Source organism: Anthonomus grandis, chromosome 3 (assembly GCF_022605725.1).
Source record: "Anthonomus grandis grandis chromosome 3, icAntGran1.3, whole genome shotgun sequence".
Taxonomy (NCBI): domain Eukaryota; kingdom Metazoa; phylum Arthropoda; class Insecta; order Coleoptera; family Curculionidae; genus Anthonomus; species Anthonomus grandis.
Window position 1 is genome coordinate 45,858,454 of NC_065548.1, and position 23,313 is coordinate 45,881,766.

The 23,313-nt window shown below is 32.7% G+C and overlaps 1 protein-coding gene across 1 annotated transcript; it reads left to right on the forward strand.

The window, feature by feature from the left end:
- Positions 1 to 14,108: 14,108 nt before the first annotated feature.
- Positions 14,109 to 15,138, forward strand: LOC126734123 (trypsin-like). Its single transcript, XM_050437656.1, has one exon. The coding sequence runs from the start codon at positions 14,145 to 14,147 to the stop codon at positions 15,105 to 15,107; it is 963 nt and encodes a 320-aa protein (XP_050293613.1). The 5' UTR covers positions 14,109 to 14,144; the 3' UTR covers positions 15,108 to 15,138.
- The last annotated feature ends 8,175 nt before the right edge of the window (positions 15,139 to 23,313 follow it).

Genomic DNA, 23,313 nt, shown 5'->3' on the forward strand with positions numbered 1-23,313 from the left:
ACTTATCCCAGATACCTCCGATATCAAAAGGATTAAGCTCTGTGGTCTGTGGGGGGCCTTTCCGGTGCCCTTAAGTGACCTGAAATGTAGAGTTATCTCCTAGGAATTTTCGGGTGCTGCGAGCAGTTGCCAGTAGTACTGCCTTTTGCATGTGCTTATATAGATGTTCGTCAGTTCCTAGTTGTTTAAGGTGTTCCAGTAGACTCTTTGGTATTACACCCGTTGTCGATATAACAATTGGGATGGTCTGAACATTATCCATTCTTCATTGCCTTCCGATTTGAATTTCTAGATCTCTGTATTTGGCGATTTTCTCAGTGTGTTTCTCTTGCAGATTAGAGTTGTTTTTCTGGAAATTTTATATATTAAAATAAGATCTGGTCTATTATGCCTTACATGTTGATCGGTAAGTACACTGCGGTCCCAATATAACTTATATCGGTCATTTTCCACTACGGGTTCTGGAGTATATTTATAATACGGAACCTTCTCTGTTGTAATAAGTTCCAACTTCATTGCCAGCTCTTGATGTAAAATTTTCCCAGCTGAGTCATGCCGTTCCTTGTATTCTGTCGCTGCAAAGGCCTGACATCCTCCTGTTAAGTGTTGGATTGTCTCTGATGTTTGGCATCCATACCGGCATTTGTCGTTTTGTACGGACGGATCTCTAACGATGTGCTCGAGATAATTTCTTGTTGGTATAACCTAATCTTGGATGGCGAGTAGAAAGCCCTCGGTTTCTAGAAACATCTTGCCTGATACCAACCAATAGTTCGACGAAGCAGTGTCGACATGATTTTGGCTGATCTCATTAGGATGCCGCCCATGAAGGGGCTTCTCCATCCAGATGCAGAATTTTTCCTGGTCCGTATGATAGTAGCTGCGCTCTTAAGTTGTAGAGGAGTGGAATCGTCTATTTGATTTATTGCGCGATGCAGCGTGGAATTTTCTCCTTGCCTGTAAAAAAAGGATCTTAAGTTAGTGATTTGTTTTTCAAGTTGTTTACCCAGATCTATTAATCCTCTTCCTCCAAGGTGGCGGGGAAGCATTGTTCTTTCAGTGGCACTTCGAAGGTGGTGGTTGTGCGTTTTAGTAAGTAGGGTCCTCACTTTTCTTTGTAGCCTTTCTATGTCTGTCCTACTTCAATTAATTACCCCAAAAGAATAACTAAGAGCTGAACATGCGTAGGAGTTAAGTGCCTTAAACATATTTTTGCTGTTGAGATTGGTTCTCAAAACTTGTCTTACCCTTTTCACAAACTCGTTAGTCAGTTCGCATTTCATTGTTTGTTGTTCAATCGTTTGTGATTGTTTCATCCCCAAGTATTTGTAAATTTCGTGTTCGCCCATGGCCTCGATGGTCTGGACATTCTGCATCTGATATTCTCCTGGCTGAATTTTTCCTCGGATTATATTGAGAGTACGGCATTTATTTAGTCCAAATTGCATGCCGATGTCATTGGAGAACTCTTCTACTATATGCAGCATTTGGTTTAGTTGGTTCCTAGTTGCAGCCATTATTTTTAAATCATCCATATACAGTAAGTGATTTAACTTTGCAATCTCGGTGTTATTATCTCGGATGCTAAACCCATAGTTGGTAGAGTTAAGACGGTTCAAAAGAGGATTTATAGCAAGGCAGAACCATAATGGGCTCAGTGAGTCCCCTTGGAAGATTCCTGTTCGAATTGGAATGTTGTTTGTACTTACTGTGCTTTTACCCTGTACTTCGAGCTGGATCGTTGTTCTCCAACTTGTCATAGCGCTCTCTAGAAAAGACAAAGTATTACCATCAACGTAAACCATCAACCATTCGTGTGGTACTGAGTCGAAGGCTTTCTTATAGTCGACGTAGGCAGTAAAAATATTTCTCTTGTTGTGATATGCCTGGTTGTTGATGACAGAGTCGATAATAAGTTGTTCTTTACAGCCCATAGACCCTTTAGCGCATCCTTTTTGTTGTGCGGATATGATGTTGTTTTTCTCACAGTGTTGGTAAATGCGGTGTGTTAAACATGAAGTGATAATTTTATACAAAGTAGGTAGGCACGTTACCGGTCGGTACTTAGACGGATCTTGTGTGTTGTTCTGGTCTTTAGGCAGTAGATAGGTTACTCCTTGCGTTAGAAACGCTGGCATTTTCTGTGGGTTAAGAATAACGTGGTTTTATTATTATTATTATTATTATTATTATTATTATTATTATTATTATTATTATCATTATTAAAAGCAATACTGCCACTAGTAGGCCTATATACAGGTTGATTAAGGCTTAGTATGTAATATTTTCTTGAATTTGAGGTTTCATTCACTGGAATTATTGGAATAAGCATTGGCGTATCCAGGTGTAAGTTTTCTAGTTGAATGTAAAACTTCGGGAGATTTTCTGGTTTCAACTTTAAGCTCGGGGCGTTGAGGACTAAAGGGCTACCGTAGCTTTTTTCTTGAAAAATTAGCATTTGTTTTTTGTAGAACATTTTGTAACATCCCTCCTTGATTAGAAAGACTCCTTTAAGATTCTTCATGGTCGTTTGAGTTTTGCATTGTACTTCGACGTTTCAGGTTCGAGGAAATCTGCCAAAAGTTGGTTTAATCCTGGGATCATTTCTATATGATTCTCTGGGATCCCAAGTTTGTAAAAACGACATGATTTTGTTGTTTGTTCAACTAAAATATTGATTTCACAAGGTACATTAGACGTGGATTGCAACGTTTTTGATCAATGATACGGTCTATCTCCGACACATTTATCATTCATCAATCTGTTCATCATTTTCGGATTTCAGAAGATATTTAATTAAACGTTAGAGAGTCATGCTACCGACTGCGCCAATTATATAGCGATGCCACAAAACTTGTTTTTTAAAAAAACTTTATTCAAATAGAAAACGACTAATCTATTACAGAGTTAATTCAGAACTAATTTTTAAAACAATTACCATAAAAAGGTTAAATCGGGTAAAATGCTGAAATGTTAAATCTAAAATATATTTATTGTAATATAATTAGGTATTTTGTTCAATGCCTCTTCCTTGTTTGTAAAATACGTCGTAAGACAAGACATATGTCTTACGATGTATTTTACATATTTATTAACATTTTTTCGTCCTGGGAGAGATACATCCCAATAAACACATATTCGTTTTTAAAACGTTTAAAATGACGAAACACCAAAATTTAAAAGCGTTAATAATAACATACAATCAACCCAAAAATGTCGCGCATATAAACGTTGTACGAAACGTGTAAAGTGAAACGTTGAGAATAAGTGTACATTGATGATATATTGTAACTATCTTTTGGTTTAAATAAACGTAAAAAAGACGTTTATATTGGATTATAAATAACGTGTAAAATGATCAATAAGAACACGTTTTTCTAACGTAATTTCTATTTTGTAATTATTCCTAAAAAAAAACGTTTCGGCAACTTAATTGAAAAACCTTAGTTAGACGTTTTTAGCTATTGTTTGAAATACGTATGCATAATTGCTGCCAGACATAATTAGTTTTGGTCACCTGTCAAAAAAACTGCTTTCCACCTGACGAAAAGTAAATAGCAGGTAGGCACATAGTTGTAACTAGTAGAAAGCAGGTTTTTTGACAGGTTACCAAAACCAATAATGTCTGATGATGACTATACATATACATTATATATACACGACACGTAGATACTGATGGTAATACTTTTGATAAAAAAAAAACATATGACAGTAGTTAGTATAATATATAACTTATCAGAAATGGTAATGGTGGTCTTTTGAAGCGTAGGTATACAAAAAGAATATAATGATTTAAACTTTAGACACCTACCCATAAATGAAAATAAAAATAATATAATTTTTACTTTATATTCTGTTAACTAGTGTATTTTATTGGATTTGAATTTTAGAAATTAATATAGTGTTAGTGTTAAAAAATCAACTTCTGAAATCTTAAGATTGGAGGGGTAGTGGTAAGATGAAATTAAAAACATTAGTTTTAATTTTATTAACAAAAACTTTATTTAAAAATCAAAAATATTAACATTCTTTAAATAAGTCGCAACTAAACCAATTTATACCAAAAGAAATGGTAAATATTTTAATGTATATCTACACAAACGTAAACATTAATCTAAGAATAAAAAAATATTAACATTACTCAAATTAAGTTCAACTGAAATAATGTTTAACAAAAAACTGTTAGAATAAAGTATTCCTACACAAACGTAAACTTGATAAAAAAAATAACTCAATCAATGTTTAAGACTAAACGCAACTGAACTAATTTTTAAGAAAAAAGAAGGTTTATAACATGTACATTTACAGAAACGTCGTAACCTATAGATGAGGCAAATATTTAAATCCTTTCACCATGTTTTATGCGCGTGGCTACCTTTAAATCTACCCTTTGCTCTTACCCATGCTACCTTTAAATCGATATTTTATAAAATATTTAATTTTTCTGGAAGGAAGCAAAATTTGGATGCCTATACCTATATAAAAAACATTGTTTACAACATAAAATCCAATAGAAATATTATACAGGGTATCCCATTTAAAATAATAGATTTTGATATGCCTGCCGACCAGATGAGCTGTGAACCCTGTAAATTCAAAAATAAGATCGAGATCACTTTTGTGTATTTTTTAGTCTTAGAATTAAATCTACTTTCCGCTCCCAAAATTTAGATTAAGAGGTGTAAAATCTCTCTATTGACTAATTTTGGCATGCACTAATAATAACTTACCTTTATTGGCAAACGAAGAACTGCTAGTAGAAACACAATAATTGCACAAATAATACAAACTCCAGAAAATATAATATGAACAAAACACTCACCCTGTGTCGTTTCTTTGACGATTTGCTTACTTATAGTTATGATTCAATGCGTCAGCATCGTAAACATCCTCTTTACCCAAATTTTCTTAGACCAATCAAAGCGAAGGGTTTATGTTTGTAAAGCGTAGTGTTTTATATACGTGTAAAAGACGTTTAATGTTGTCGTTATTTAAACGCATTAAAAAAACGTTATTATAACAGTAATAATATAATACCCATGGTCATTTCGATACAATGCAAATAATTTCTACTAAAGTTTTGTTTTGTTTATATCTATTTAGACAAATACCTTTTTTTTAAATTTTTTTCGACAATTTGTTATGCAATGGATAGTAAAAATTTTCTTTATTCCAATTTTCAAGAGTATCTGTTTTTAAAGCGTAGTTTTTTTTATTCGTGTAAAAGACGTTTAATTTGGTTGTTATTTAAACTGATGAAATAAGGTTATTTTTTAGTATCTTTTATACATGTAAAAGACATTTAAATTGGCTGTTATTTAAACCAATAAAATAACGTTATTTTAACAGTATATAATATCCATGGTTATTCAGATAGGTTACAATGCAAATAAATACTCTTTCATTCGTTTGTTTACAAATTTTTAAGCAAATAAAATAATTTTTAGATTTTTTTAATATTCATTTAAAACTTATACAATTATTGCAGTTAAAGAATGTTCAGCTTTGCAGGCAGCTTAGAGTTTAAAGTAGAATCGATAGGTAATATATATGAGTTAGCATTATTAACATCTTTATTAACACATTTTTTCGTCGAACTTTATCTACATATTATTCAAACGCAATTTATAGTCACCAAAAAAGAAGAAACATAAGTACCAAGATAATATAATGAATTTCCTATTTTATAATAATGTTTATAGAATAAATAATATCTCAATTAATAAAATTCTTTAACGTTTAAAAAACATTTAAGATGATAGAAGAAATAAAGTTATAAAAATCTGTTATTAAAACGTTATAAAAATATTAAATGTTATTTTGATGTGTATTCAACGCCCTTTTAACGTTAACTTATACCGTTTTATTTTACACCAAAATTCAACGGTTAAACTTTCAACCTAAAATGTCCTAACACCAATTATCAACGTATGACACGTTGAAAAAATGTTAAATAAACGTGTATGTGTTTACTGGGATAGGAAAAAAGCACTGCATACAAATTATACAGGGTGGATCAATCAAACACAGATAATATTTCATATACCGCCCGTTAAACAAAAAAATCGCTCGCACCCGTTGATTTTTATTTCAAGAGGGACACCCCAAAATAAGATACATACTACCTGGAGGTCGCATCAACCCTAAAATCTTAAATGGAAAAAGTGGTCTAGTGATAATAACTGCAAAATTTCAAGCTGCTACATGCAACATTTTTTAAACGACAGCTTGTCAAAATGTGGGAATTGATTGTGTGATTATTAACACCGGTATGAACAGTCAATCACCAGCGAGTTCGAACGAACGTTCACGAAGAAATCGCCCGGCGAGTAACTGAGAGCGTCACCAGCGAATTGACTATATTTTAAAGATGGCCCATATCAAATATAAATTAATTGTCGTGCGTTTAGAAGAGCGGAATTAGAATTAGATTGCTGTAACCTTTTGTTTGTTTTGTTTATTATTATGATGTGTTATCTTTTCGGTAGCGATGGTTTTGGAAAATGCATAGTTGTTTACATTAAAGTTAATAGTTCGGCCTCTTGCAAATTTGTTTAAAAATTGCTATTAAATATTCAGTTGCAGACAAAGAACGTTTTATTCAAATTATAGAGAATTACCCTATACGTGAAAATAAGAGGGACGGACGCTAATCATATAAAAAAAAAAGAAAAGCTGGTCATAACATTACTGTGGATTTCAATGGTGCAACATCTGAGAAGGTATAAATGAGTAATCCATTAATAAAAAGTACCGGGTATATCTCGGAAAGTAGTAATCAGAGATTTAGTGTAAATTTTTTTATAGTTAAATCGCCGGAAAAAAACGCTGGGAATCATTTTTGAATTTGTAAAACGTCATAAATAACAGTGATCAACTAAGTATAAAAGTTTGATTTTTAATACTCGTATAACTTATTAAATATACCTGGACTGCTAATGCATAAAACCACGATACCCGAAAATAATAATAATAATAATAATAAGACTTTTATTAATCACCAGAAAAATAAAAAATTACAATTCTGTTATAAACCAAATGCATATCACATCTTGAATAGTTCGTTCTTTACAAAGAGCACATTTAATGTGTATTGAAACGATTAAAAAATATCTATAGATAAATTTTAATATACTTAAATTTTATACAAATACAAATAAAATTCCAGAAGGTGACTAATAGGCCATATTTTCAGACTTCCAGGGAACAACACCTGCGAGATTCCCTGAATTCTGTTGAGGCCTTATATATATTTAATAATTATAAATTATAAATGACACTTATAAATAATAAACAAAAGCATTTTCCCAGTTAAAGAAAAAAAGGAGAAAGTTAATACAACACGAATAAAAAGCATACTGATGGGATAAGGAGAGAATAGGAAAAGGAACTGGAATTGGACAAGGAAAAGGTTGGCACATATAAATAATTCGATTTTATAATTTAAAAATAAAAATAAAAAACAATTTTTTATTATTCTAAGTGAGTAATTTGCTATTGATTTATTAGAATTAGTTTAGTTTTCATCTTAAAAGTTTTTTCTGACATGGTAAAATCATTTATACAATATTTGTTAGTATAGTGTGCTATTAAGTAAGAAAACGATCTCTTAAAAAATTCTTTATTGTGTGAAGGAATAGTTAATAATTGTTTTCTTCTAATATTCAAGTTGTGCACGTCAGTCCGATATCTAACTTTTCGATGTTAATATGAAGGAATCCTTGACTTAAGAATTTTGAAAAAGAAGCAAATAAGATGCAACACTCTACGATTGTACATATTTAACCACCCCGCAACCTTTAGCTTATGTGAAATATGTTCTCTCCTTCTTATGCCATATACAAACCTAAGACAGGAATTCTGAAGTTTTTGTATTCTATATGAGTCAGAAGAATCAAGGCAAGGGCCATAGATGGTGTCACAAAAATTTAATTGGGATAGTACCAATGTTTCACAAAGCATTTTTCTTATAGGCAAATTCAGGTAATCCCTTTGCGAATAAATCATTTTCAGTGCGGAGTACCCACTTTTCATTTTAAGAGTAACATGATCCTTAAATCTTAGTTTGTAATCCATTAAAAGTCCAAGATTCTTAGCAGAATTTTTAAAAGTTATGTTATCATTATTAATGTAAAGTTGCAAGTTATTTAAAATATTTGTTCGTTTATTATCACTACAAAAAAGAATGGCTGTGGACTTATTGGGATTAACTTTTAAAAGTAACTTTTGCGTTTCTATAAATAAATTGTTAAGGTCTTCATTAATTTTTATATTAGCCTGCCAAACATCAGTATCTTTAAAAGAGAAATAGATCTGGGTGTCGTCCGCGTAGTTATGATGTTTACAATATGTTATCTTCTTTGTTATCTGAGATGTGTAAAGTGTGTAGAGTAATGGGCCCAAAATGCTACCCTGCGGAACACCGCTGACTACGTCTACAAACCCCGATTCATTATCATTCAAAATCACCCGCTGTTTACGATCTGACAAAAAAGAAGATATTAAAGTTACAGCCGACTCACAAAATCCCACATATAATGCAAAATTGATAAAAGTATCTGATGATTAACCATATCGAAAGCTTTAGTAAAATCTAGTAAAATTAATACGGTTGCTTGACTATTATCAAGCGGTCTAAATATATCATCAGACACTTGAGCCAACGCGGTGGCACAGCTATACCCTTTACGGAAGCCAGATTGATATTCAGGAATCAAATTATTATTCTTTAAATAGTCCAATATCTGTTGCTCCATAATTTTCTCAATTACTTTAGAAAAAACAGAAAGAACGGAGACTGATCGAAGATTGCCAAATTCAGTTGGATTTTTTATTTTTGGTATAGGAATAATATTGGCTTGCTTCCATTTTTTTGGAAAGTAGTTTTCCTCTAAACAAATATTTATTAAATGACATAATGGATTAATAATAGCAGGGCAACAAAGTAAGATAAGAGTTATGTTTAAGTTATCGACCCCAAATGCTTTGCTTTTTATAGTTTTTAAAATGTTTACGATTAAGTCTTGAGTTATTAGGTTAAACTTAAATTCATTTGCGACAACTCTATGTTCTTTAAAATATTTAACATAATTAGCATCAACAATATTGTTATCATTATTGCCATTCGTAAAAAAAGTATTAAGTTCTTCAACATTCTGTAGAAAAATTGGAAGTTGTTTATTTTTTTCAATTCTTGCCAAACTTCTTTATTTTTACAAGTACTAAACTTATATTCAAGGTAAGCTTTTTTCTCTGCTCTTATTGCGCTTGTTGTTATATTTCTATACTGCTTATAGATGTTCCAGTCCTCTCGCTCTTTAGTGATTCTAAATTTATTTAATGCCCTATTGCGAAGTCTTTGCATTAATCTAATATTAGCCGTAATCCATGGACTGTAAGGTTTATTTTTATTTTTAACTTTAATTAAGGGAGCATGCATATCCATAATATTATGTAATGACTCCGTGAAAAAGTCAACTTTGGAGTCTATATCTCTCATATCATACATAGTATGCCAGGGAATCAATTCGACTAAATCGGCCTCCAATTGCTCGTAATTTATATCATTTAAATTTCTATATACAAAATTAAAAGTCTGCGGTTCTGGAACCTCCAAATTAGCAGTACAATAAACAAGCATGTGATCAGACACACCCACATCCCTAACGCCGCAATCTTGGATAGACTCATGATTAGAGAAAATTAGGTCTATCAGAGACATCGTTATATCTGACACTCTTGTAGGATCAATGATCAATTGCTTCAAACCATAAACCTCAGTTATTTCAAGCAAAGGTAAGTTCGAATTCAGACCCAAAACATTAATGTTAAAATCTCCCAGCAAAAATATACAATCATAAACAGCATAAAAGTTCTCTAAAATATTATCTAAATTTGAGTAAAACAAATTAAGGTCACCTTTAGGAGGGCAATATATATTACCAATAAAAATCTTTTTATTATTTAGCTTTACTTCAATCCAAATTTGTTCTAAATACATATTCGACTCACTAATTATTATGCGAAATTCAAAAATATTTTTAATAAATACTGCGACGCCACCACCTCTGCCCAATCGATCCTGTCTGACAATACTATAGTTAGGTATATGTACAACTTCGTCGTTAATATCGGTATGTAACCATGTCTCCGAAACACCAATCACATCATAATGTAAATTATTTATATGATTTTGAAAAATAGGAAAATTATTTAGCAGAGATCTTGCATTGATATACGCACAAAAAAACATAACAAAAAAAAAAAATTTAACAATATAAAGTTAAGAGGGATAGCTTGGAAAGGGAAAAAGGAACAGAAAAAAAAGGAAATTAATCAGTACCAAAAGTATGCTTTCAAAAACAATGCAACAAAAAAGTCAATGCTATTAAACACCTACTCAATCCGAACTTATTATAACTAAGTTTAAAATCGCAAATCGTTTTTATCAAACAAAAAATGAAGAATTATACAACACCAGCTATATATCGAATATATATTACGATATATACTCGATTATGAATACATATACTCGTATACTAAATAAAATAACTACAATCCCATACAGACCAGCAAAAATTTTCATCCAAAATCTACAAATTAACCCAATAACCAAAAGGCCTGCCAAAAGAAAATGGCATTAAGGTGTATATCCCAAACTTTGCCCTGCTAAACCTCTTTTAATCTTTAAGATCATTTATAGAAATTAATTAATTAAAAATAGCTCGATCTTACATTAAGCTTAGCATATAAGAATTTTTATAGGTAATAGACTTTCAACATTCTAAAAACTGAACACAATGTTTAATTTACAGTTTCAAGTCATAGAAGTTTGAACTCACCGATTAATTACTTCATAAATCACTGATATCCAGGATCCTCAACACTTGATCGTTCTTCTTGATATACACATTGCCGTTATGAACCCACGCACTTTTATAGGTATGTTTTTTCACAGCGGCCTGAAACAAATTAAGTCGCGATTTGGTCAAATCTTCCTTGATTTGTATTTGTTTATTTTTAAGTAATGCACGCGACTTAAGCACCGATACCCTAGCTTCGCTACAAGAAAACCGAACTATCACTGCTTTTGGTTTACCGGTATGTTGTTTAGATGTGACACGAAAACATTTTTTTATAGAATTACTTGGTATTTTTGTTTTGAGCTCGGTGTTAAATAGATTCAATACGGCATCTTTCAACGCTGTTGGGTTTTCACCTTCGGCTGGTTGAAGTCCAAATATGCGCAGATTTTTATTGCGATACTGCTGCTCCTGGGCATCCAATGATGTTTCAAGACGCTTATTGACCTCCATAACCTTATTTAATTTTTCTTCCAATGACGAAATCCTGGCCTCTTGTTCTCGTTGCCGACGTTCCAGTTTTTTTTCAATAATTTTAACCACCTTTTCCGCTACTTCCTCTAAAAATTTCTCGTTAAACATAGCAGTTATAATGGTCTTAATCTCACGAACATCCGCACTTGCCAAGCCCATGTTTATGCAAAAACAAACTCTCACAATATATCTACACAATCCTTCAAGGATTAACTTCACACACCAAAGAGTAACTAATTCTCCACTTTTACTACTTTTTTTGGATAAATTTACGGAGCGACATTAAACTGTTGTTTACGCCAAAAGCGCCATCTACTAAAATGCATGACCACTGCCTGGTGACCGCCATTTTTATAGTGGTTGTGTCCTTTTAATTATAATCACTTTGAACGTTCTTAGTGTTTCCAACAAAAAATACAGGGTGTCCATTTATAAACTGACACATTTTAACTGCTTATAAGTCGAGAACGAAAAATGACAACAATGTGCGGTTTTCACAGAACTTCATCAATATTTTTAAAGTTTTTTTATGACGGTGTTGCCAAGTTTTAAAATTTACCTGAAATAGGACGAAAAAAAAGATGATTTTCAAAGGCCGATTTCTTAAAAATTTTAAATGTAACACCCTGTACTTTTTAATTTTACATTAAAGCCTGTTAAATCCCCTTTCCGAAAATGTATAAATTGTCTTAAATTCATTATTTTTTTTTACAGAGCTAATTTTAGTGAATGACACCTTTTTGAAAATTTTCCTAGAATACATATTCGGTGATTGTCGATTGATGAACATTTTCTGGTAATTGCCTATGTATCGCTTTAGCATGATCATAATTAAATAATTTGCGCTATTGCCATGTCTATAAAAAGTATTTATTCTATGTATTAAATTACAACTATTTATAACAATTTTAACAACAAACAATTGAAAAAATTAATTTTAATTTATAACTAATAAATAAGCTACTGAATATATAACCCCCATTTTGCTCGGAACACAAATGTAGACGGAGAAATAAGTTGCCGAAGGCGTTTTGTAGCATTCGCGGTGTAATTTGTTTAAAACATTTACTATGTTGTTGCGCAGTTCATCCAAATTTCTTGGGGTTGGATTGTAGCAACGTCTTTTACATATCCCCATATACAAGAATCTGGAATGATTAGATCGGGAGAATAAGGTGCTCACTCGATTGGACCTGCTCGTCCTATCCATCTGTTTCCAAAAGTAATATCTAAGGAATCCCTTGCGACCCGGGAGAAGTGTGGTGGTGCACCGTCTTGCTGGAAGTAGACCGTGGCTAAAATTCCATCCTGCTGAAGTTGAGGATAAAAAAATGTTTACAACATATCAGTGTAATTGTTTCCATTCACCGTTGCTTCTTGAAAAAAAATGGCCCATAAATTTTAAATTTCGATACTGCACACCAAACTTTCAGCTTAGGAGAATCTCTTTCAAATTTGTTATACACTCGAGGATTTTCATTTCCCCAAATTCGGCAGTTATGCTTATTTACTCGACCACTGAAATGTTGCCTCATCAGACATTATTAAATTGGTATCCGGCTCATTTCTAAAAAGATCTAGTAGTGTTTTGCACATTAAATATCTTTTTTCAAGGACGCGATTTTCTATTTTTTGGAAAGGTTGAATTTTGTAGGGTTTAAACTTAATTATAAAAAAAAATAATGAATTTAAGACAATTTATATATTTTCGGAAAGGGGATTTAACAGGCTTTAATGTAAAATTAAAAAGTACAGGGTGTTACATTTAAAATTTTTGAGAAATCGACCTTTGAAAATCATCATTTTTTTTCCTCCTATTTCAGGTAAATTTTGAAACTTGGCAATACTGTCAAAAAAAACTTTAAAAATATTGATGAAGTTCTGTGAAAACCGCACATAGTTGTCATTTCTCGTTCTCGACTTATAAGCAGTTAAAATGTGTCAGTTTATAAATGGACACCCTGTATATTAAATAACGGTAATGAAGTTGGCGACGCTGACGTTTGACGTGTGAGCATAGCGGATTGCCTATTTTTTTGGCGATTTGTAAACGACGCTTGGGTATATTGTCTGCAATGGGCGATAAAGCTTCTTCCTTTTTTAATACGTGGATAATGTATCACCGTCCTTACTTAAACGTATTTGGTTCACTGTTTCTCAAAACCGACTGGCAGTGGAGGCCAGATGTTCTGAGTAATCTTCCGTGAATGAAGATGAATGGTTAGATTGGTGCTGTATTATAGTTTAGCATTCTGATTTCTATTCCTGCGAGGGCCATAAATTAGGCCTTTTAAACTGGCCTTTACGGTTGGCGATAAGGCAACTTTATTTGACGTTCTTAGCGTTAAGGTTTCCCACTACGATGATTAGATAATTTGACTGCAAAAAAATGGTTGGCTGGATTCTGAGATTTCTGTTTGGGCTGGAATAGAGTGATTCAAAAATTTCGGCAGTACCATGCGTCTGCATTTAAACCTTTCTCTGAGGTGCGTTCCCGGTAGGCATTTGATAATGACGTATCATCTTTTTTCTAACGGTCGCACAAATTGTCAAGCACTATTTCTTTTATTTGTTATGAGGCTTGCCAAGCGTCGGGTATGAGAGAATATCTTACGTAACATTGTTACAACACTGTCTTTCGATAGTAGTACTTTTATTCTGTCACAAACTTGTGTGTAATAACGTTATGTAACAGAATATCTGACCGCACTAAAATAGTTTTGGCAAGACCTTTCAAATTAAACACATTATCCAATTGACATTTAACCTGATTAGTCTTTCAAACAAAGTATTGTCATAGTTGTAAACATGAGAAAATTTAATAATATTTTTATTATACTTATTGCAAACCTATTATTACGTACCTATGCTGCTGTAAATGAAAAAGAAATAATAGAACACATGTCATTAACCACGGACTTAAAGAAAAAAGCAAAACATGTTGAGCCCCGTATATTAAAAGGAAAAAAATGTTCAACTGAAAAATATCCGTTTATGGTCTTAATTTTTGAACTATCAGAAAGTGATGGTGAATGGTCACAAATTTGTGGAGGATCACTTATAAATGCCTATTGGGTTCTTACTGCGGCTCATTGTATAAGAAGTCGAAAAACTACTTATGCAGTAAAATATCACTTAAGTTACCAAACAACCAAGACCATACTTGCAAGGATACCGTTCGTACATCCCTTTTTTCATCCAGTTTTTTTATGGAATGATATTGGTTTGTTACGATTAGTAATTCCAGTAACATTATCAGCACACGTGGCATATGTAAAACTACCCACGATTGATTATAAAACGGATGAACCACCTTGTAAAATATCCCTTGTGATGGGATATGGCGTTACACATACTGGTAAAAATGCAGCTATTACTAATTTACAATGCGCTGAAATCCCTACAATTTCATTTCAGCATTGTCACGATCTCTATCGGAAATACCACAATATATCTATTGAACCGAAAATCATTTGCACCCTTTCTTCAGAAGGAATAGATGCATGCCAAGGTGACTCTGGTGGGCCATTACTTTGTAGCAACGTCCAATATGGCATTGTTTCTTGGAGCATTGGTTGTGGAATTACGACAAATCCTGGAATTTATACCAAGGTAGACCGCTTTTTGGATTTTATTCGTGAAACCCAGTCTAAATATGACTCTGCTGAGCATTACGATTACGATGAATATCAATATGGTAAAACAGCACTCGCAAACCATAACCATATAATAATGTATTTTTTCTGTTATATATTTTACTTTATAGCCTAAGAACAGAAATATATAATACGCACATAATAGATATTACCGATTTACTGTTATAAAATTAAAATAAAGGTGTTTCAATAAGAGCGCAAGTTTTCAGTGTTTAAGAAAATATATATTTGGGAATTATGCATGAAACAAAATATCTGGTAAAGGAGCGCCAAGGCTTTGTTGACATATGCGTATCGTTTTGACGCAATTTTCAATAATTTCATTGTATGTATGTGGTGGTATTTCATTAATACAGTCTCAGAGTCTAATTTCGGTTTTCAATATTTTGATTGTTGCAGGCTGTGACTTGAGATAACCCCATAGCCAGAAGTCTAAAGGCGTTATATCGTAAAAGAGTGGATGACAATTTTGGTTGGCCAATCGGGAAATTACGCTATTAGGAACATGATTATGAAATTACTTTAGGAACAAACTTGTGCAAGATCGGCAATATTTTATGGGCGGTATAATATGTGACACCGTCTTGCTGAAACCAAATGTCGTCAAGATCAATAGCATCCAAATGAGTCCGGTAACTCTTAAACCCTTGGTATTATGGGACTATGTGCCCGGCTACTCACTAAGGCCGGTATTAGACTATAAAAGATATTTGACAAAGATCTTTTATAAAACATTTTGTTTGATTCTAGTTCTTTTAAGAAAAGTTTGTGAGCAGTAGAAGAGTATTACACTATCAAAGAACTTTGTAAAATTTAAAGAGAATCGCGACGTTATTTTTATTTAAAAATGGATGAAAGGCGTGCATTAGCTTGCGCTGTTGCTATGAGTGCTGCTGTTGTTACAATGTGTTTAGTGTTAAAAAGAAAAAAAGAAAAAAACCGTCGACTTTGGGAAAGACCCTGGGTAGCGAGGCGTAATTTAAGAGGAATCCATCATAATCTGCTAAAAGAGTTACTATCTGAAGATAGTAGGAGTTATGAAAACTATTTAAGAATGGATCACGAAACATTTACGTTTATTGCTTCAAAAATAGCACCAATTATATCCCGACAAAATACACACTTAAGAAATCCTATCAGCGTTGAGGAACGCCTTATGGTGACCCTTCGATTTCTGGCAACTGCAGAGAGTTATTCCAGTCTTCAATACAGCAGTCGTATACCTCAATGTACCCTATCAGGCATAATCCCGGAAACGTCCAAGGCCATATATCAGGCATTGAAAAATGAATATCTGAAGGTATGTAGTAAAATTACTTTGTAAAAAATAATAAAAATTATTCTTTATTTCTATTTATAACAAAACTGGAACTTAAATAGGAACAAAAAAAATGAAATAATACAAATCAATATTTATTCAAATATTTTCTTGCTGAAAATCTGTGCTTGTCACGTTAGCCATTCTAAGTGCATCGCTAATCAAATTATCGGAATTGGTTAGCCCATTCTCTTCATTGAAATTATTATTAAAATTATACTCCAACGGAGTATAACTATGATGGGGTGGCTGTGGTAATGACCTCCATGATTCTTGGGATGAGGCTGGACTTAATAGCCTGGTCGGTTGATCAAGAGTATCCCAAGTATCCATTAATATTTGTTGAATTTTGCATTTTGTTTGCCTTAGTACAAACTCATTGCTGGCTCCCTGTATCCCACGTAATTCAGATACTACAAATTTCCCGAAAGTATCTAGGGCATCATCCTGTGTTTGATTATGCACTGAAGTTTGTTTCACAATTTTACCCATTTCTGACATGGTTGCAGAAGCTTTAACTAGTAGGTCATCGTAAGGAATAGATTTTCTTTTTTTATTTATGGAAACCGCTGGTTTTATGCCATCTGTAGCAGATTTGGAAGCTAAAGTTGTAGTTTCTGCCTTTTCACTGGTGTCATCCTGTAAATAAAAAAATGTGTTAGATAAACTTTTAAAATATTTATTTTTCTTACAGACACCAACAACTAGAGAGGAATGGGAAAATATTGCCAAGGAGTTTGAAAACAAATGGAATGTGGTCAATACAATTGGAGCAATGGATGGGAAACACATTCAAATTAATTGTCCGGAAATAGGCGGCTCTCATTTCTTTAACTATAAGTCTTATCATATTATTTGCTCTCACTGACGCCGACTATAAATTTGTGTATGTAGATGTTGGAACGAATGGCAGAATCGGTGACAGTGGGGTGTTCGCTAAAAGCCAACTAAGAAGATGCTTACTAGACAGAACAATATTAAACATTCCCGACGACAAAAATCTTCCGAACACAAATATTACCATGCCCTATGTTGTTCTAGCTGATGACGCGTTTCCTCTGAGCTACAATGTTATGAAACCGTATTCTTTAAAAAATATAACTAAGGAAGAAAAAATATTTAATTACAGACTATCTCGTGGAAGACGAATGGTCGAAAGTAGCTTCGGAATATTAGCAAGCCGATTCAGAGTTTTTTTAACTGCAATTAATTTAGCACCTGAAAAAGTTACATGCATCACACTTGCTGCTTGCACATTGCATAATCTGTTAACTGAAAGACGAAAACATCTATATACACGCCATGACGTTTTTACTCGAACTGAAAATGGTTTTCAATACCAAGACGTTCATATCGATGAAGATCTTCAGGAAATGCAAGTTCTTACAAGACAGGTTCATATTGGAGGGAACCGCCATGGTCGAGAAATAAGAGATGCATTTAAATCATATTATAACGGTTCTGGAAAAGTTCCATGGCAAGAAAATTATATATAATCATATAACTTACATTATTTTGATTTATGGCATTATAAATGTCACTTCCCGCTTGGGATTGTTCAGACTGGATTTCTAAATTGGATTCTGATGTATCAGCTTCTGTTGACTTGTCCAAAAATTTTAATAAAGGAAACCAATACACCTTAGGCTTATAAACATCATGCTCTTCGGCTCCACTTTTTTTGGACTGAATTACCTGGAGCATTAAATAAAATAATAAATAATTAACTTTTAATTGTATTATATGTCAATAAACCAAAAAGTAAAATGTTATAAAAAAATAAAATATTTACCTTCATTTTCTCTGATAAATATTGGCTTCTTAACCCATTTAGTTTTTTTTTAATATCCTCCACCTTGCAACCTTTGCTTACTGTATTTATTATTTCAGCAATTCGTTTATATGTATCTAGTCTTTTATTTCGATTTTTGTAATCCGGATGTTGATGATTATATAACATTTCGTAACTCTCATATTCGGAAATTAATAATTTGGTCGCCGCAACGCACCAAACAAACTTATTATCCGCCATATTGCTTTGAAATGGTCAAATATTTTATCAAATGTAATCATATGTTATTAAATGCTATAAAAGATAGTTTATAAAACTAATCTTTTATAAAAGAAGTAACATTACACTGTAAAATATTTTATAAAATTTCTTTTATAGAAGATCTTTGTCAAATATCTTTTATAGTCTAATACCGGCCTAAAACTTCCTCTTTGGATGGTACCAGTTAGTTCGATGCCTTGCGGTCAGCTCTGTTGCAGTGCTATTATGCCTCATGGATTTAATCCCCCATGTACCGTTCTGTTGCTTCTAGAAAGTCCGGTATTTGCTCAGTGGTGTAGTCACACAACCTCTATTAGTGGTGTATTTCAAGTCTGTGTAGGTGTCTGTAAGTATCCCTGCCACCGTTCGCAGTTGTTGCTTGGAGCGGCCCAGAATGTTTTCCCCGTTGCTGAAGGGCGAACTGCTTAACCTTCCGGTATTAACGAGGACTTATGTGACATAAATACTAACGTCGGACTCACACTCCGCATATTTTTTTATAGGGAAAAATTATCAAAAGTCGTGTATAACTATATTAGTCTTGGTAGAAATATATAAACACATTAAATATAAATATATTTACACATCTTGAAGGTAAATTATTGAAATCCAAAAGCCCAGAAAACCTCTAATAAAAAATAACAATTTTTAAATTGTAAGAATCACAGAATCGAAACATATCATTATCAAAAACAAAAACAGAACTTCTAACAAACTTTCAAGACAAACAAAAGATGATTACATTTCAAAAAATAAAAATAAAACTTTTAACCTAAACTCCGACTAAAATAATATCGTTAATCTTTGTCACTTTCACCAGCCATACAGTCACTACACATGTAGATGGCATGTTCCAAACAAATAGGTTTGTTACAGTATGCACAGCTAAATCTCGTTGCTCTATTTTTCTTTCTATCACAATAAAAGCAGCGTCGTTTTATGTTTGCGGTTTCTGGTTTGGGTAACTCTTCCTGCAGTGGTAAATGTAAAATTTCTCTAAGGCGAAGTCTAATGGTACGTGGTATCCGTATATTATTAGTAGCTCTTCTTCGTATGTGTCCGTCTAGTTACTGCATACCAAGATTCTTCAGAAATATTCTTCGAGGTGTATCATCCATATATTTTGAATTGCTCTTGAAAATAACGAAGGAGTTTATTCCAGCTATATTAAGTTGCATAAAAAATAAAATCATTGGCCAGCGACGAGTAGCTCTGGCACAATCATAGGCCGCACACATCTTGTCCACTGTATCAACCCCACCTTTAGTTTGATTGTAATCAACTATTATTTGTGGTTTTCCAGTTGCTTGGTCTATATTGTCTTCATTATGGTGCATAGTTAACAACATAAGCACATTTTTATTTTTATTGGGAATATACGATACGACTCCGGGAAAAAAAAGATCCAGCCAGACCTTAGTGGAAAAGGACAAAAATTTCGACTTCCAAATAATAAGACATCTTATTAATAGGTTTTATTTAGAGTTTAAGGTTGTGCCAAGCACAAAAAAATTACTTCAAAAATTGCGGGAAGATGGCAACTTTTCTTATTGCCGAGAGACACTAAGGAAATTACTAAAAATCCAATGGATTTTATTGGCGTAAATGCCAAAATAAAAGAAAAATTTTGATTGAGCGGCCTAATATCTTAACTCTCTAACTTATCTAACTTCTCTAACTAAAGATATAAGTACCTTTGGGAAATTTGAAAACATCAGCAAGAGGGACAAAATATTATTTATTTGGACGAAATATGGATAGACAATGACCTGACTTTTAAGAAATGTTGGCAGAGTAATGGCGTTTCCGGAGTCATTAGTAATATATCATCTACAGGTAAGGAATATTCTAATTAATTAAAGTAAATATTTTGCTATATAATGTGGTCGTGTATTTATAATGATTTTTTATATAACTGAATTTGAAACAAAATTTTAGGTCGACTCATAGTTGTACATGCAGGTTCTGAAAATGGCTTTATTAAAAATGCCTGTTTAATATTCAAAGCTGGTCTTGCTACGGGTGATTATCATAGACAGATGAATAGGGAAAATTTTTCTTTGATCTTGTTGTCCTGCATAGACCACCCCCCACTAATCAAAAAATTATGTGATTGATGGGATTATCAAGTCACATGGACATACCCCACTTAGGACACCACCTAAATGTGTGAACTAAATCCTATAGAAGTGGCATGGGCAAAGGTTAAATATCATAAGAAGCAGAAATATTACGGGCAGTTTTTCCTTAACAACCTTAAAACAAATTACTGAGGAAGCAATTTTATTAATTTCCAGGGAAAATTGGCAAAAATTTTCCCAACATGTTAGAGGTGTTAAAGATAAATTTTGGGAAACAGATGAGATTATGGAGGAGATTGAACCAATTATAATTGCTTTGTCCGCTAGTGATGACGATACCGAGGACAGTGATGATGATGACGATGATATAAGTGAAGAGGAAGATGATTTTGAGAATTTGTAAAATTGAATCATAAACAGTGTATTTTTTCTTAGTTTTTTAACTTTCAATACTTTATAAAATTTAGCACGCCAATGGGCATTTGATGAATGAAATCAGCCATGTTTTATTTACGGTGGCGTTCCCCTTACCGATGCCCCGTAGCCGCAGAAAGAATAGCCAGATAGTAAGTCAATAGATTGTTCATTATTCAATCTTAGAGAAACAATCACATGTCAAAAAAATATTAATACAAAAAAGGTAGTAATTGTAATCTATAATAGAGTGACCAAAGATTAAGAGCAATCATCAGCACGTGATTTTGCCCGAAATGGATTTAACGCGCTTTATCGGGAAGGTGAGCATTTGGCAACAACGCATCGTTAAAGCAAAGCAGAACGCAGAACGCTGTTCGTCTCGTAGCAGACGGGTCAATGTCACCAGAGATTCATCGGGAGAAACCGATTCGTGGATTTTTAGTTTGCAAGCGGTTGGACTTTTTTGCGTTTACTTTTGCGTTACAAATAAGTCGCACATTAACTTAGGCTTAGACTTAGGCTTAAGGCTTAGACCGTATCGGGGAATAGGTAAAAGTTGTTGCTATAGTAATATAGTAATGTAACATAAGGGTGTCAGTGGACTGATAAGTCAACAATATAGTTCCTTCTGCGCCGGCGGAAAAGTGAAAAAAAGAGCTCGGCCGCGCCAGAAGGAAAATTAAACTTCGCTGCCGCTTACACAGTCGAATAATGACGGATTTACTGAAGTTTAAAGAAAAAAAAACATATCTAGCACTCCATGTTAGTCAGCATATTTACAATTTTTTTTCGCATTCATTCTGTCAACCTCTACTTAAATAATTGTAAATATACCGTTCAGCAAGAACCAGCGAGAAGGTCTAGAGCTTTCTCTTGCCAGGATAGGAACTGGGACTGGATAATACTAAGTATAGTGGTTAGTATGAAAAGGACTGTTAGTAGATATAACTTAAACAAAACTTCTTAAAAAACTTAAAAAACAAAACATCAAAAAACAAACCGTAAATTCTGAAACTAAAGGACTATTAGCAAATTATATGTAAAATGAAAAAAAAAATATAAACTTAAACAAAACTTCTTGAAAATATCAAAAACAAAACATATAAATTCTGAATAACATAACATTTTATTTCATAATAATTATATAAATATTATATACAAACCCACCGCGATCTGAATATGGGAAAACTACACATAGGAAAATTTTCTATGTGTAATTTTCTATATATAGATCGCGGTTATTCGCGGTGGAACACCCTATAAAATATTTAAATTTTCAAAAATTTTCGTTTTTAGGGTACCTGTTTATAGATTAGTTCGATTCGTCTGTTTCTTGTTAACGCGAAGTGATCAATGACCTTTTCATAAAATTTTGAAGTTTCAGGATGTTCTTGGAAATATTCTATTAACCCCTTTTCTATCGAAATAGTGGCCAATTTACATAATCTCGTTTGAGTCATGGAATTTCTTGTAAATGTCTTGATACGTTTTAAAGCAGAAAAACTTCTTTCTACTGAAGCGGATGTAGCAGGGAGCGACAGTACCAAACATAATAATTTATAGATTTCCGGAACGTCTGTGCAAAGATTATTAGTATAAATGAACTGAAGAATATCTGTATATTTTGAAGAAACTCCTAATATATCAGCATCTGAGTACCAAACCGTCAACTCGCTTTGTAATTTTTGTTTATTGAAAAACTCTGGGTAAGATGTAAATAACGAATTAAGCAAATTTTAGGAAAATATAGATTTATAAGAAGGGAATTTAATCTTATCCAATAATTCTAAAAAAACTAGATTTTTGAGATCTTTAAATCGAACATCAATTTGACTGGCAACTAAATCTAATATTTCGTTATAAACGCATTTAAAATATAATTTTGAATCAGTCAGCTCGTCGTAATCTTTTTTTCGTTTCTTTTCTGGTGGCGCCCCTATAGTTAAGGATATGTCATTAAAAATTCTCTCAAAGAAAATATTATTTTCCCGATAATTCTTTGAAGTTCCTAGAAGATTTTCAATTCGATTTTTACAGTACGAGATGTCAGATAATCTTTGTAATATATTAAATACTAACTCCGTCTGTTCAAAAATGAGATTAAAAACATTTAATAAAAATAAAAACGTAAAATCATTTAAAATCTTTTTTAAGCCTACGGCAGCTCGAATTGCCTCATGGTTTTTATCGAAATTCTGGCTATTAACAATATATTCAAAAACGTCCACCAGTTAATGCCTCTGTTTAATAACAGTATCGATAATTCGCGATTTAAAATTCCACCTCGTTTCCGAACTTCCTGGCACACTCTTAGACCCAATTTCATCTAAAACTCTGGTACGCTTCGTAGATTTCGAAAAAAAAGTTGATATACCCGTAAGATTTACAAAGAAAATCCGGCATTCTTTTACTTTAGTAGAGGAATCTTGTAAAATTAAATTAATTCTGTGAG